Source organism: Polypterus senegalus, chromosome 11 (genome assembly GCF_016835505.1).
Source record: "Polypterus senegalus isolate Bchr_013 chromosome 11, ASM1683550v1, whole genome shotgun sequence".
NCBI classification, from domain to species: Eukaryota; Metazoa; Chordata; class Cladistia; order Polypteriformes; family Polypteridae; genus Polypterus; species Polypterus senegalus.
This window is the reverse complement of record NC_053164.1, coordinates 15,551,325-15,567,025: the sequence shown is the minus strand read 5'-3', so window position 1 is coordinate 15,567,025 and position 15,701 is coordinate 15,551,325. Positions and strand designations below refer to the sequence as shown.

The 15,701-nt window shown below is 41.9% G+C and overlaps 1 protein-coding gene across 1 annotated transcript in view; it reads right to left on the bottom strand.

Moving 5' to 3' along the window:
- Window positions 1–642: 642 nt before the first annotated feature.
- The window catches only part of LOC120539717 (radial spoke head protein 4 homolog A-like), a 50,061-nt gene continuing 35,002 nt past the window's right edge, over window positions 643–15,701 (bottom strand). Inside the window, exons 4-6 of the mRNA XM_039770100.1 lie at window positions 13,915–14,062; window positions 5,052–5,169; window positions 643–883 (exon numbers count right to left, since the gene is read on the bottom strand). Of these exons, the coding sequence (XP_039626034.1) occupies window positions 643–883; window positions 5,052–5,169; window positions 13,915–14,062 (507 nt within the window). The remainder of the gene's footprint in view (window positions 884–5,051; window positions 5,170–13,914; window positions 14,063–15,701) is intronic.

Genomic DNA, 15,701 nt, shown 5'->3' with positions numbered 1-15,701 from the left:
TATATCGTCCATATAGCCCGGAAGTAATTCTCAGTCATGAGGACAGAGAAGATGACATACTTCCGGGCTGAAGAAAAGAAGAGTTTGTTTTAATCTGACCCGGAAGTGATAAGAGTCACATGGACTGGGGGGATCGGAAGCACTTCCGGGTCAGGGAATATAAAAGGACTGGGAGATCCCAGCAGTTGAGCTGAGTTGGGAGGAAGGGTGACTGAGCTGCTGGGAGGTGTGGAGGATTATTGTTTATTGAGTATTGGATTATTGTTTATGATTATTGTGAAGTGGAGGGTGCTTTGTGCACATTATTATTATAATAAATGCATTATTTGGACTGTTATCTGGTGTCTGGCGTTTGATCTGAGGGTTCAAGTGGACAACAGCGCCCCTATCTGTCACAAGGTGCTTTGTTGTCATGATGGCCCACTTGTATCTGTCTCATTTAGTTAGATCCTCAAACAGAGCTGTTTGCTAGCAAAGAGAATTTATTGTTCCTCTTTGACTTTGAACAATACATATGGAGAACTGGCACAACGTTCATCTCAACAACACAGCAAATGCAAAGCATCCATTCAGTCCATTAACCTGCATTGAACACTCAATAGCTGAGTTGCTCTAATTTCTCTATCGCTGAAGTCTTAATAACTAGTCATCATCATCGTCCTCCTCATCCTGCTCTTCTTCCTCCTCCTCCATTTCTTCATTGCCCTGATGTTCTTCTTCCATGGCCTGCCTAAATGCCAACTCCTCAGCTACAGTGGGATCTGAAATCTCAAAGATCTCAGGAACAGAAGGGTACTCCACTTGTGCTTGGGGAGGAAGAGGAGGGCAGTAGTTCTCTGCTACATATTTGTGGCCCCAACCTATGTAGATGTTCTCAAATTTCCTGCAAAGGATAGGACAGATGGTGAATTCAAAAGGAATGGTGACACATGGCAGACCTTATGAGCAGATTAATGGAATGGCAGCATGTGGAAGGCCTTACAAGAAGAGTCATAGAATGCCGGCACATGGAAGACCTTATTAATAGATTTATGGACTGACAACACATGGGGGGACCTTATGAGAAAATTCATGGAATTGTGACACATGAAGCACATTATGAGAAGAGTCATGGAATGGCAGCACATGGAGGACCTTATAAGCAGAATTATGGAATGGGACACATGGAGGACCTTATGAACAGATTTACAGAATGGGGGCACATGGAGTATGTTATGAACAGATTAATGGAATGGTGGCACATGGAAGACATTATGAGCAGATTTATGGAAAGGTGGCACATGGAGGACCTTATGAGCAGATTAATGGATGGAGGACCTTATGAGCAGATTAATGGATGGCCAACTCTAGGAAGAGTCCTGGTGGTTCCAAGCGTCTTCAGTTTCACAATTATTGAGGCCACTGTGCACCTGGTAACACTCTGAGCTATAGAGATGGTTTTGTACCTCACCACAATTTGACTGCTAGGGTGTACAGCATTCCTATTCAAATGGTGGCCCATGGGCCACCTGTGGCCCAGCAGCAACCTCTGAGTGGCCCAGCCCGTGGTCCCACCAGGGCTCCAGACTTGTATATATTGTAGAATAAACAGTGTGTTGGGTGAACATAAGATGTCCGTCTGTCTGTGTCCAGGTACCAGTCCACAATATATATTGTTGAGCATATGTGTCGTTAACATATGTGTCAGTACGGGCTCCCCTAGCATATCCCTGAGCTGCATGAAGGTTGTTTTATATCCCGCGCTGGGTGTGAGGGAGTCGCGGTGACAATGACATCAGAGTTGGAGATGCGTGCGGGAAAATATTTTTAAGTACACGGCGCTGCAGAGGGGACGGCTGAATTTCAACGAGAGGCTGGATATGATGCAACCGGTCATCAAAACAAAAGGTAAGCATGTAAAACATTTGAAATTCCTCTGCCCATCATATAGCTGGAAAAATAGACAAAATGATGTCTCTGGAAATAATTAATGTTGATGGAGTACAAATGCCTCACCGCGTAGTAAATATCAGGGGAGATGGTGCTTGCTTCTTCTCATCTATAGCTTATTTAGTGCATGGAACTCCGTCTTTAGCGGTACAGATTCGGGCTGACATTGTACGACTTTGGACAGGCACTTGAGGGGATAAAAAAAAAAACGTAGGTTTTCGGAAGATGTTATAAATGGGCACTTTGATGTTCTCATTCCCTACACTTACATGCCTGATGTACACATGGAGCGCACAAAAATTGAGGATAAAAGTCGGTTGCCTTAAAAGGCGGGTGAGCCTAGTAATAATATGATATTTGTAACGTCTAATAGGTCTTATTTTCTCTTATTTTGTCTAATATATTGGGTAATACGAGTGTAATGGTGACTAAAGGGTGTTATTTCATGTCAAGAGGGTTCTAATAATGTTAAAAAACGTATTTAGAAGGTCGTGAACAGGTTTTCTATACTCTAACTGCAAAAATATTCGATTTATAAATAAAGAATCCTACTTCGCGAAAATTTATTTATCACGGTAGAGTCTGGAACGGATTAACCGTGATAAACGAGGGTTCACTGTACTTCAGATTCTGTTCAGTTATAGCTTTTTGGTGTTTTTTTAATACATTTTCTGATGTTCCTGTGTCAGATTTTTAAAAGGGAAGCAATGAATAAACATAACTTGTTTTTAAATACATTCATTTCTGTAAAAATTTGAAATTTGTCATTACCTGCTGGCTTACCGCCTGCTGAAAATGTCTGGCCCAGCTAAATTTCTTGGTGTGAAAATCTGGCACAATTGAAATTGTAATTGAATAGCCCTGGTCTACAGAGAGTTCTATGGACTTCATGGATTAGTGTTTGTCATGTCTGATCTGCAGTGTGAATTGTGGGACCTTATAGACACAGCTACATCTAAATGATGCCCAATCAGTTCAATATGCCACAGAGGGACTCTAATCACATTCTAGAAACATCTCAAGGAGAATTAAAGTACACAGGAGGCACCTGAGCACAATTTGGAGTGCCACAGCAAAGGATCTGAATACTCCTAGGACATGATTTCAGTTTAGAATTTGAATAAATGTGCACACAATTCTGAAAACATGTCTTCACTTTGTCATTATGGGTGACCGAGTGCAGATTGATGGGCATAAATGACAAACGTATCCATTTGAAATGAAACCTACAACACAGTAAAAGTGTGCAAAAAAGTGAAGGGGTCTGAATATTTTCTGAATCCATTGTAGCCCCTTCCCATAGTGACCACCAACCATAGGAGGTCCATAATTATAGAACATGAGAACAGATTTGTCCCTTGATGCTTCCCGTCCTGTGTTTCCTAAGAAGACAGTGTCGGCAAAGTAATCTGCAACTTTGATATTCTCAGACCCACTGGAGTCGTTTCTGCTTGTCATTTATTGTCATTGGACATATGGGAGGAAGCGCCACAGAGAAAGTGAATTAACAGGAGAAGGTGAAAAGAGAGTTAAAAACTGGAAACTAATGCAAACGCAGGAATATTTCAAAATATCTTATGAATGGCAGATCTCACACTATTCCACTCTTCTAAACACAGAATTAGAAGCAGTTAATTAAACAATGAGGTTAATTACAAGTAAGCCCCTCGATTTATAAAAAGATATCTGAGCCTTTGTCTAAATATAAGAGTGATATTACACACTCACTGGCCACTTTATTAGATGCACCTTGATAGTACTGGGTTGGACCCCCCCCCAGTACTTCTTCGTGGCGTAGATTCAATAAGGTGCTGGAAACATTCCTCATGGATTTTGGTCTATATTGACATGATAGCATCAAGCAGTTTCTGCAGATTTGTCGGCCACGCATCCATGGTGCAAATCTCCTGTTCCACTATTTCCCAAAGGTGCTCTGTTGGATTGAGATCTGGTGACTGTGGAGGCCATTTGAGTCCAATGAGCTCATTTTGATGTTCAAGAAACCAGTTTGAGATGATCTGAGCTTTGTGACATGGTGTGTTATCCTGCTGGAAATACACATCAGAAGATGGGCACACTGTGGTCATAAAGGGATGAACATGGTCAGCAGCAATACTCAGGTAGGCTGTGGTTCAGGTAGATCAGTTGGTACTACGGGGCCGAAAATGTGCCAAGACAATATCCCCCACACCATTATAGCACTGCTATCACCGGCCTGAACTGCTGATACAAGGCAGGATGAATCCCTGCTTTCATGTTGTTGATGCCAAATTCTGACCTTACTATCCAAATGTCACAGCAGAAATCGAGACTCATCAGACCAGGCAACATTTTTCAATCTTCTATTGTCCAAATTTTGATAAGCCTTTATGAATTGTAGCCTCATTTGCCTGTTCTTAGCTGAGGTCACCCGCTGTGGTCTCCTGCTGCTGTTGCCCACCTGCTTCAAGGTTTGACATGTTATCTGTTCAATGAGTGCTTATTTGAGTTCCTGTTGCCCTTCTATCTGCTCTAACCAGTCTGGCCATTCACCTCTGACCTCTGGCATCAACAAAGCATTTTCACCCAGAGAACTGCTGCTCACTGGATATTTTCCCTTTTTTCTGACCATTCTCTGTGGTTCTGAGGCTAGGGATTTGCGTTTGCCGTTTGCCGGTTTAAATCCCGTAAACGGCAAAAGTAACTCTACTCCATTGGGCCTTCGAGCAAAGCCCTTAACCTACAATTGCTCCGACCTGGGTACGATGTTAACTTGCATCAAGCCCTTCTAGTATGTCCTCCAACATGCAGGGAAAACTCAGGGGTTGGTGACAGGATTGGCACTCCAGCCACTGTAAAAAACCTCTCACACTGTTCAGTGCGGTGCTGAGGTGTCACCTATTGAAAGGCTGCACTCGGGTCCCATTCCGGGTGTCTCATTGTGTGGTTTGTGCAGCAACACACTGTAATCAGCACATGCTCCCAACCTCTGTAAACCCTAGAGATGGTTGAGCGCGAAAATCCCAGTAGATCAGCAGTTTCTCAAAATACTCAGACCAACCTATCTGGCGCCAACACCCATGCCACGTAAAACCCATGCTAAGTGACGGCCAGATGTGTTTAATGCTGAGAAATAAACTCACCTTCCTGTAGCAAAGGTGTACGCTCCCGGCCAAATGTTTGATCGAAGGATAGCGATGCTGTGCTGAGGAATAAGGCTGGAAGAGATCATTGCCGTCCATGGTACTGTATTTTCAAGCTCTATAAATATTTAAAAAAATAACAAAATAACTTAGAAGATCAGAATTTTCGTCCTGTTTAATGTATAAAAGTGTCAATTGTCATAAATAGAGGAGGAGATCTATCTGGGATTCATACTTATGAGCAACTGCTGTCCAAAGCAATGAGGAAGGCTCGGTCTAAAGGTAAGAAATGAGGAAAGCTTGATCTAAAGGTAATCTGGTGGTCCTACGATTCTGTTACAAGGTGCTTTCCAAAAGTCCACTCACGTTAGTAGAAAGAGACATTGTGGGGTACAAAATCTGTACATTTTTGTCCATATTTTCATTATATTTTGCTCAAGACAACACTAGATGAACTTAAACACAGGACACATCAAAGCATATCCTCTTCCCAATTGTACTTCAATTTTAAAACGGCTGTCCAGACAAAAACAGGAAGACATGACGATGCCTCAGGCTATCAATTACTTTATAACCTGAGAAAGGATGGGCATCTGGGACAACAAGTTGCAAAATGGGTTTACAGCCTGGGAAAGGAAGAAAACAAAAGTTTTATTGCTTGGGAAAACAGACGTTCTCAAACTGATGAAAGAGTTTGAGAAAATTCATCATATTAATAGTCAGCCAATCAGAAGATCTAACAATCACATTTTGCGGATCCCTCCCACCAGGTAGAATTTTATAATAAACTAGCGGTGTGAGCCCGTTCTGTAAAAAGCCCAGGCACCTAGAAACTATTGAAATCATCAGAAAAAAAATTGAAATGGAGAGTCGGCGGTTTCGTTTTGCGGACATGCTCAACCCTTGTCTATTAGCTGCTAAGCAAGTTTCTCTCTCATTTGTCTTTCCTCAGCAGTATCACTTTAGCGACGGAGTCGGTTTCTTTGAGCTTCATGCTATAGCCTGGCACTTCCGGGCCGGACAGACAAACATATACACTTCCAAGTGTAGATGTTTATATATAAGATATGCCTCGTCTGAACAGCGACATCAGGAGAGAAGAAGAAGATAACAAAGCGATGTCAGAAGAGAGTGCCAGCAACGTACATCCGTTTCCATCTAATTGTTGGTAAAGGATCTCATGGATAACTACGAGTGCTAGATCAGAAGTCACCTGCAACATTCATCCTTGTCATCTTTACTGTTTTATAAGCTTTTTCTAAAGACTATACATATATCAAGACTTTAATATCAATCTTTCATTCTACTATTCTTTGTTCTATTTGGTATTATTATTTTTGTAATAAATACCACGCTTCTTTTAACTTTCTATGCTTTGTCTTCATGTCTAGAGTAATTGAAGTAATGTAACACGTTTATAGGTTTAATATGTCACTGTGCTCGGTAAAAAAAATATTTTATAAATCCACTCACATGTACAGGCCAGATTTAGCACACAGGGGCTCATCATTTAGAACTGCTAGGCAAGCATTAAAAGACAAGAAAGGGGCAACTGCAAAATGGGCAACATGTACTATTTCTGTGTGACAGAGTCAGCATGATGTTGGATCCTCTCTTTGCCTTGTTTGGAATGGCATGATTTACCTAAGTAAGGGCCTGCACATGGGGAAAGAGTATAAAACCTTGGAACATTGCCCAGCTCACCTTTAAAGCGAACGGACGGATGGAAGATACCATCATCCGATCCTGAAAATCCTTCCAGCCTAGCGACAAAAATGTATACATCAAGATCCCATTTCAATAATAGTCTTGCTATGGCTTCCTTGTCTGTTATGCCGCGTAAATCGTCATTACCAAATTTAAGCTGAAGAAGCCTTGAAATTGAAGCAGTGACATTTATATGGTTAAGGAAGTGCGCTTAACATTTGAGTGTTGAGGGTGCTGTCGCGGGAACGCGGGGCCGTCTAGCACAAGCATGTCAAACTCACTACCATTGGTGGGCTGCTTCGACTGCCATACGTGCGTCAGCGGGCCGCACTGTAACAAATACTATTATACTATTATACTAGCAGACCACGTGCACTTCGCTGCAGTCGCTGTAGTTGGAACATTTCTGTATCTACATGCGACTTATAGAGCTTCTTTATATACAACAGTCTACTAAACACTAAAGTACAAAAACGAAGTAGAAAGTAAGAACACCGGCACATCGCGTCTACTAAACACTAAGAAACACTAAAGGAAAAAATACTGTTCAGTAAGTACTGCTTCTAGTAAACAGTAAATCAGTAAAGGAGAGAGGACTTAACACTAAGGAAAAAGAACGGCAAGACCGCGTCAGCTGCGGAGCTCAGCTCGGAGCGAAATGAAGGGAATGAAATGAGGAGAATGGGAGGGGAGACGATCACGTGACTCCCCACCGGCCCTAACTCTCCATCCCTCCACAAACACACAAACACAGTCTCTCAGATCCCAACTCTCCTTTATATGTATAGACAAAGTTACTGTAGCTTTCTTTCCAATGCTGAAAACTTTAAAAAATGTAACACTTAAAGTTTAAAGTTTAAAGAAAAGCAATTTATTTTCATACAATCTCCATACAACAGCGTACAATTAGAGTCTTAGCCTCTTAGCTAGGTCCTTATATTATTATATTATATTCATTATATTATATAGGAATCTTACAGTGTGAGATTTATTTCTTTTGTCCTGACACTTGGCATCTCTTGTTAGTAACCAGTTTATCAATATCAGGTTTGAAATCTTGTGCAGCTGCACACGAGGGATGAAAGGTGCTCGACAGTAAGTCTTGAGCGATGTGAGGTTTAAGTAGCTTTCATTAACGAAAACAATTGCTTGCAAAGGTAAGTGCTTCTAAAGATAGACAGTACTCTCGATGCCAACTTATGGATCTGCACATACGAGGGTGGCAGGTAAGCATACAAGCCTGGCACACCAACTTTGTTGTATTTTGCCATCAGAATAGAATCTGACTGCAGTTCAATCAATGCCATTTGGATATTCTCAGGCGCATTCTCAACGTTGTAAGAGTATGGTGACGTAAACAGCACAAAGTCCTGTCCGTGTGGACTGAAATCGCGAAAACGCTCACTGAATTCATTGCTCAGTAATACAAGTTGGAAAACAAATCCTCCAAAAATCGAATTTTACTTTACTAAGTTTACTTCAAAGTTTATATTGTAAAATAAAACGATATGCAAAAAGCCATCTGACCTACACTAATTATACAAACTCAAAATCACAAAAATCTGTTAATAAACAACTCACCAACCTCTCGCATCCACTTCAGATCTTCAGCTGTAGTCTGCACTAACTGTTCGTTACAATACTAGCACAAAATTACATAAAACTAGAGCAAAAAAACGTGAAAATATGCGAGCTATTACTACTCGTGATGGTCAGTTCTGCCCAGGTGGCCAGTCTCAGCAGCCCAGCCAGTAGTGTAGCCCAATGGTCCGCAACCTGTTTGACAATAAGGAATGCTTTACTAGAAGCAAATTTTTCCAGGGTTGTTGGAGGTTGGAGTTTATGGGGTGATTATGGGCAGGTTTTTAGGGCAGTTTTATACACAATTTACATTACATTTCTATTATTATTAAGTTATAATTTAGTAATAGAAATTATACAGCTTACCATAATGCAGAATCAGTGAGAGCCCTGAGCTTGTTTTTCTGCAACCAGACAATCCCATCTGGGAAGGATGGAAAACAGTGACACGCAAAGTGTGTTGCTTATGTTCAGTATACTCCGTAATCTCGTTTTGGTTGCTGTCACTGCAGAAAACGTGCATCACAAAGATAGGATGTTGGATATGGAAGCAGCTTCAATAGTTTCTTTCGCGTTAGTTTAATCTTCTCTTGTCTACAAGTTATGCTGACGAGAATTTTTCTCAGCATTTCCTTGTGATGATACATTTTCAGGGTGCGAATGATGCCCAAATCCAATGGCTAAAGCACTGCAATCGGGCAGGAGGAAATCAATGTGAACATTATCTAAGTGCGGAAGCATGTTGTGGTCAGCACCATTATCAATCAGAAGCCAAATTATCCTTTTCTTCTTCTTCATATTGTGAGGTTTCTGAACTCTTTTGGGATCTGGTGGGATCCCCCCTACGCAACGGGAGAGACACGCTGAAGTGCGTCCCGAAGCGCTATTGCCACGTGTGAGACTGCTTGTCCGGGTTCCAAGAGAGTTAAAAAACCTCATATATTCTTGAATGAGTGCCGCATTAATATGAATATTTCTTGAACAAGCATCACTGCAACCACATAAAAACGGCTTTTTCGGCGTCTTTCAAATGCAGTAGTTCACATACGTTTGCAACCCGAGATTTTTCTTCTTTTTTGCATACATATAACAAGTATGCCGTTTCTATAGAAGGGTGATAATGAGTTAAATTCTAATGGATGTTTTTCAAATGTTGACGAGCAATAAGGAAAATGTATCACTTAAAACCACACAAAACAAAAACATAAAAACAGTACGAGGAAAGTTCAAAGAAAGAACATTTTTTACAGTGTTTCTGTTTACGGATCGTTGTGCAAATGTCCACAACTGAGCTGTGACTGCAGAACTAACTGCTCTGTGGATGATTCATTCAAGCATTTCAAGGTCACTTCGTTGTAATGAAAGTATCTGCTGCTGAATGTACTTCGTAGTAACGAGATTTCTGTGGACTCGTGTCATATGGGGAAACTGTCAGAAACATAAAAATACTTTGTAGTAATACTCTCTCACCGCTGTCTTCTCTCCTCTTTCTGCGCCGTTGCAAAGCCCCACCTGCCTAGCGTTCTGAAAAGTGTCCTCAGTGAAGGGGGCAGCCTTTTTGCTGTAGCCCTTCACTGAGTGAGTCTCCGTTGCTGGCAGTTTTCTCGGGCCGCGGACCGCAGCCTAGCACTTCAGTTGCGACTTCGCGGCTGCAACTATACTAGCAGATGACATTTCCGGTACCGTAATGCCATGGGAAAACCAGCTTTTGTCAGAAGGTAGATGTAAGAAAAGTCAATAAGTAACGCCAAAGATGCAGAATGATTCAATCACAAACAATAGTAATCATTTTTTACAAGTTTAGTGCTAACTAGGATCTGTCATGCAGGCCACACAGATTTCTGTTGCGGGCCGCAGGGACCACGTGTTTGACATGCCTGGTCTAGTGGGTGAGCACTGTGAGGTGCGGTGTGTCTGGACACACGTGGAGTCGGTACAATGGCCAATACAGGCTCCACTATATGCATTAATGTTTACATGCTGGTGTCCTTGCAGCCTGCCCAGCTAAGGCGGTTTGAGGTGCGGCACGCCTGAAAGAAAAAGCCAGCATTTGCCTATGTAAACTAGGTTGAGTCAGAGAAGGGGATCCCATATTGTAAAGAAATCATTTTACTTACTGGTGATTCGGCAACAGGTGTACTCGAGCTCAGCGTAACCGTTGGCCATCCCAGATGGTTTATATGCGCACGACTTCGGTTTTAAATACATACGCACTAGCGTCTACCTGGATAGGTGCGTGAGATAGACAGGTTGGCAGATTGGCTGGACATTATTGCCGGTTATATTTAAGGAGTCACAGGCCAACAGGGATCGTCTTTATAATATATCTATTTAGGTTCAGGTTACTTAAGATGCTGCAATTACAAAAGAATGTATTCCAACCAGGGAGCTAGTGCCCCCTGGAGGAAATCAAGCAATAAGGTAGATTTCTTTGAGCACCTGGTGCAGCCGGAGATTTGCTATTACCTCTGTGCTGCGAGGTTTATTAAGGCTGAGGGTGAGAGCTCCACCAAATAGTAGGTAACAGTCCGTGAAGTAAGGCATTCTTGGCTGATAAATGGCCTATAGTCAAGGATACTGAGCCTTTGTATGTAAAAAAAAAATAATATTTAGGCCTGAGATATATTTAAACATTGTATGTTTTTTGTGCCAATAATAAGTAAGTCTTTTGAAGTGTTGAGACAGTGACAGGATGTGGCACTTGTGTGATTTAAAGCGCTAGAGGTTAACCATTTGTGTATGTGTCATTCATGTCATTCCTGATACGCTGTATGTTCAATTCATCATAATAACTATTCATGGTGGCTCTAAAATCCGTACTGACCCCTACTCTCTCTTCTCTTTTTCCGGTTTCTCTGTGGTGGCACCCTGCGCCACCACCAACCTACTCAAAGCACCATGATGCCCCAGCATTGATGGACTAAAAGCCAGAAGTCCGCATGATCATCATCATCATCAAATCCTTCCGTGAAAACCATAAATACAAAGAGGACTGTTTCATTTATATTAGGTAGATTGCCCAGAGGGGACTGGGCGGTCTCATGGCCTGGAATCCCTGCAGATTTTATTTTTTTCTCCAGCCGTCTGGAGTTTTTTTTTTTTCTGTCCCCCCCTGGCCATTGAACCTTACTCTTATTCTAAGTTAATTAATGTTGACTTATTTTATTTTCTTACTGTGTCTCTTATTTTTCTATTCTTCATTATGTAAAGCACTTTGAGCTACATTTTTTTGTATGAAAATGTGCTATATAAATAAATGTTGTTGTTGTTGTTGTTGATGGGGCACTGTTGTGGTTAGGGTCTGTGTGTATGCGTATATCTATGTATGTGTGTGATAATCTTAAGGTGTGACAGTAGACCAACCCAGTAACAAACCTGAAGTGTACACTTACCCCTAAGTAAATGGTAAGTAGAAGGAAATATCACAATAATACAGAGATAACCTCCATATTTTTTTTTCCTTAGAAACCTTATTCTTTCCTCAATGCGTTTTTGCAATCTGTGGACCCATTTTTTAAAACACCTTGAAAATCATCTTCATTTTCATTGTATTTTTCATGCAGGCTGGCATTGATGTAGAGCAGGGATCTCAAACTCCAGTCCTGGAGGGCCACAGTGGCTGCAGGTTTTTATTCTAACCCTTTTCTTAATTAGTGACCTGTTTTTGCTGCTAATTAACTTCTTTTGAATTGATCTTATTTGACTTGTTTTTTTAAGATCTGCTCCCCAGAATTGCTTCAGTTCTTTCCTTAAACAGGAATGAAATGTGAATGAGTGAGCCAACAGAAGACCGACTAAGTCAGGGCCTCAAACTCCAACCAGTTGCTTAAGTCTTGTTGTTAATTAAGACTGTTCTTTAATTCCATGGCTTGTCGTTGCTGTCATTGTGCAATAGCAGACATTTTCAGTGTTAAGATGTTTTTGGGACCTAAGCAAATCAACGTTCCTAAGACCTCCACCCTTTCTATCTTCTTATATAATACGCTACCATGGCTGTCAGTCCAGGATTTTAAATCACCTGTAGCTTGAAAACCGTTTGACCTATTGATCTGAAACTTGGTGCAAATATACCACATGACCTCTACTATCTGCTTTTGGGGTGATGATTGGCCTCCAAGTTCAAAGGACAACCCAGGAAAGTTCTCATCCCTACCACCTTCACCGTCACTTCCCCTACCTCTTCATATCTTAAACCATTCTTGAGGCAGATTGAAGACTTAAGTGCTAGCTTAAGTGAAAATTAAGGAAAACATACTAAGTAATCGCAACACAAACACTAACTTAATCAGTTTAAACGTGAAAAGATGCTGACAAAAGAAGAGAAGCAGCAGGCTGCTAGGGTGGAGGAAAGAAGAGCTGCTCAGGAAGCAGCAAACACATCAACCTCTGAGCAAACGAATGGTAAACGTGTACAGAGAAAGAGAAGGAAAACTGCAAGTCAAGTCAGACATTACTGGTTTTCAGATACTTTATGATGCTCACAGTTTTGGTTCATTTTGTATCTCATAATTGTTTAGCTGCTAATTAAGGAAAAAGAAACAATTATTGGGTCTGAGTTTTCAAGAGCAAGTCAATTAAAGTTAATTCAAAAGGTCGCTAATTAAGAAAACCTGCAACCACGGTGGCCCTCCAGGACTGGAGTTGGGGACCCTGATTTAGAGGAAGAGACAGAAACCACGAAGGGTCAGGTCAGATCAGTAGGGCACCAACAGGATGGAGTTGGTGTCCCACACAATGAAAATTTGGGAAAGGGTGGAGAGAGAAGAGGAGCAGTTTGGTTTTATGGCAGGGAGAGGAACAACTGATGCAATCTTTGCATTGAGACGGCTCACAGAGAAGCATCAAGAAAAACAGAAAGGCTTGCATATGGCAAATTTTGATTTGAGAAGACTTATGATAGAGTACCATATCAAGCAGTGTGGAGGTACATGAAGAGAGAAAGCAGCACCAAAGAAGCTTGTGAAGATTGTCCAGGATATGTATGAGGGAGTGAGGGCCCAGGTTAGAAGCAGTGTCTAAACCTGGCCTGTCTTAAACACCCTGCCCCGAATGCCCCATTCTCCAGTTTAAATATTCTTTGATTCATCTACTCATACATAACTCTAAAATATATTGGTGCTCCTCCAGTTCAAACGTAACCCGCCATAGCGGATGAGGTCCCATTTGTTTCAGAAGGAGTCCCATCCTTCTATCCTGCACTAAGATCTGAGGTACACATTAAGCCTTCTGGTCTCCTCAGTCTTACCTGGACTGCTATGTCACACAGGCAGACCTTCAGAGAAGACCATCCTGCCAGTTCTGCTCCTCAGCTGGCATGTAACTCTTTATATTTGAACTGCAGAACTAACACTCAGCCCTTACTTACTTCATTTGTTCAATCATGGACAATAACCTATGGATCCACCCTACCAGGGAACTCTCCTACCTGTGTATTCAGAAGGCAGCATACCACATGAGGCTCTCCATCTCTGGAGCACACCTAATGATTGGGTCGTCCACTATGACTACTGCTCTATTACTGAGGACTGGAGAGCCATGGGGGCTGCTGCCTGCTTTCCATTAACTTTCTTCATACCTGCATCTTCAGATACAGGTGTGAGCAAGGGGGGGCCCACTTCGGGTTCCGGCTCATCAGGTCCTTCATCTTCTTCCTCTTCATCCTCTTCATCTTCCTCTTCATCCTTTTCTCTTTTTTGGGACAAATTGACCCACACACAGCGGCCCTAACGAAACAGACAGATATTTAAAGCAGGTTGCTGTATTAGGAATATGGGAGAGAAATGGGCGGTGGAGGCTGAGAGAAAAATCTACCACTATATTAGAGGCACCTCGCAGGTAGAAGCCTGGCTGGACATTGGCGCAATGGACAATTCCCTTCAGTGAAGCAGGATCAGCATTCATTTCTATGTTAGAGTTTTGATTTATGTAGGATCGGACTCTGAGGTCCTCAGTTTGCAGCCAGCCTTTCTGTGTGAGGATGTGAAATGGAGAGGAATGAGACCTTGAGGAATTCAGCACCACCATATTGTTTATAGTAATGCTGTTAGGTGCTAGCCATTCAGATGTGGAGTGTGATGTCACATGGGCGTGTTCTATGACAGCTGCTCTCAAACTTTCATATTTCGTGCCCCCTTTCTACCTGGAATAATTCTGTGCCCCCTGCATAATATAAGATAGATGAGAATAACCCATAATACAACTAACAAAGGTATGATACTCGTGTGGTGCCGCACGATCATTTTTACTTCCATAAGATTTGCATGTGTTCAGCTAACTTCGATGAAATATTTGCAATTTATTTTTTTTAAGTGCTTTAATAACTTTGTGTGGTTTTTGGTAGTAATTCTAATCCCAAAACTCAAGAATAAATTATTCTTATTTAATTATTTTTTTTTATGTAAAGAAACAATAAAATATTTTTTTATTTTTTAAAATCTTGTAAATGGACACCGATGAAGTCAATCTGCATGAGATGAACGTATTTTCATCCGACAAATATTATACCGCTATTAGTTGTATCATGAAAATAACCCAATACGCAGCAAATTATTTAACTCAATTTGGCAATATTGGCTATGCTGCCAATGTGGTGCAGTCGCACCGCATTATCACCTGATCTACTGTTACCCGAATGTTCGTGACAGATACCGATGGACTATGGCCGGCCATTCATGCAGGCCAATACCCCCAAGGCTGCTAGAGGGAGCCCTCTCTACGACATGGAGATGCCCCAAATTCCAGCAGGGCATCACGGACATTGGAGTTTGGAGCCCTGCTAGATAACGTCGGGGCCACCACGGGACGCTGCAGGGAGGCCCAGAGACTTCTATTTTACCTATAACCCGGAAGTACGTCTTAGTCAAAGCGACAGAGGAAATGACGTACTTCTGGGATGAAAAAAGAAGAGTTTTGATCTGACCCGGAAGTGCTAGGAAGTCACATGGACTGAGGGTACAGAAGGACTATAAAAGACTGCGTGAGATCCCAGACGGGCGAGGTGAGTCGGGAGGAAGGGTGGCAACGCGTCTGGGAGTAGGAGGATTGATTATTGATTATTGTGTATTGTATATTTATGAGTATTGTGGAGTGGAGGGTGCTTTGTGCACATTTTTACTTGAATAAAATCAACTTTTGGACTTTTATCCGGTGTCTGACGCCTGGTCCGAGGGTTCAAGGGGACGACAGCACCCCCTATTTGTCACAACCGATACGTCTCGAACTTTCTGGATTGAAAATATGCAACTATAAAAGCGGCAGCAGCAGCGGCGCCGCTCGTCATAGAAACAAACATCCAATAGAAAAGAAGCTCAGAGTGTCTCGATATCTCGAATATCAAACCAAACCTGGACAGGCTGTGCACTT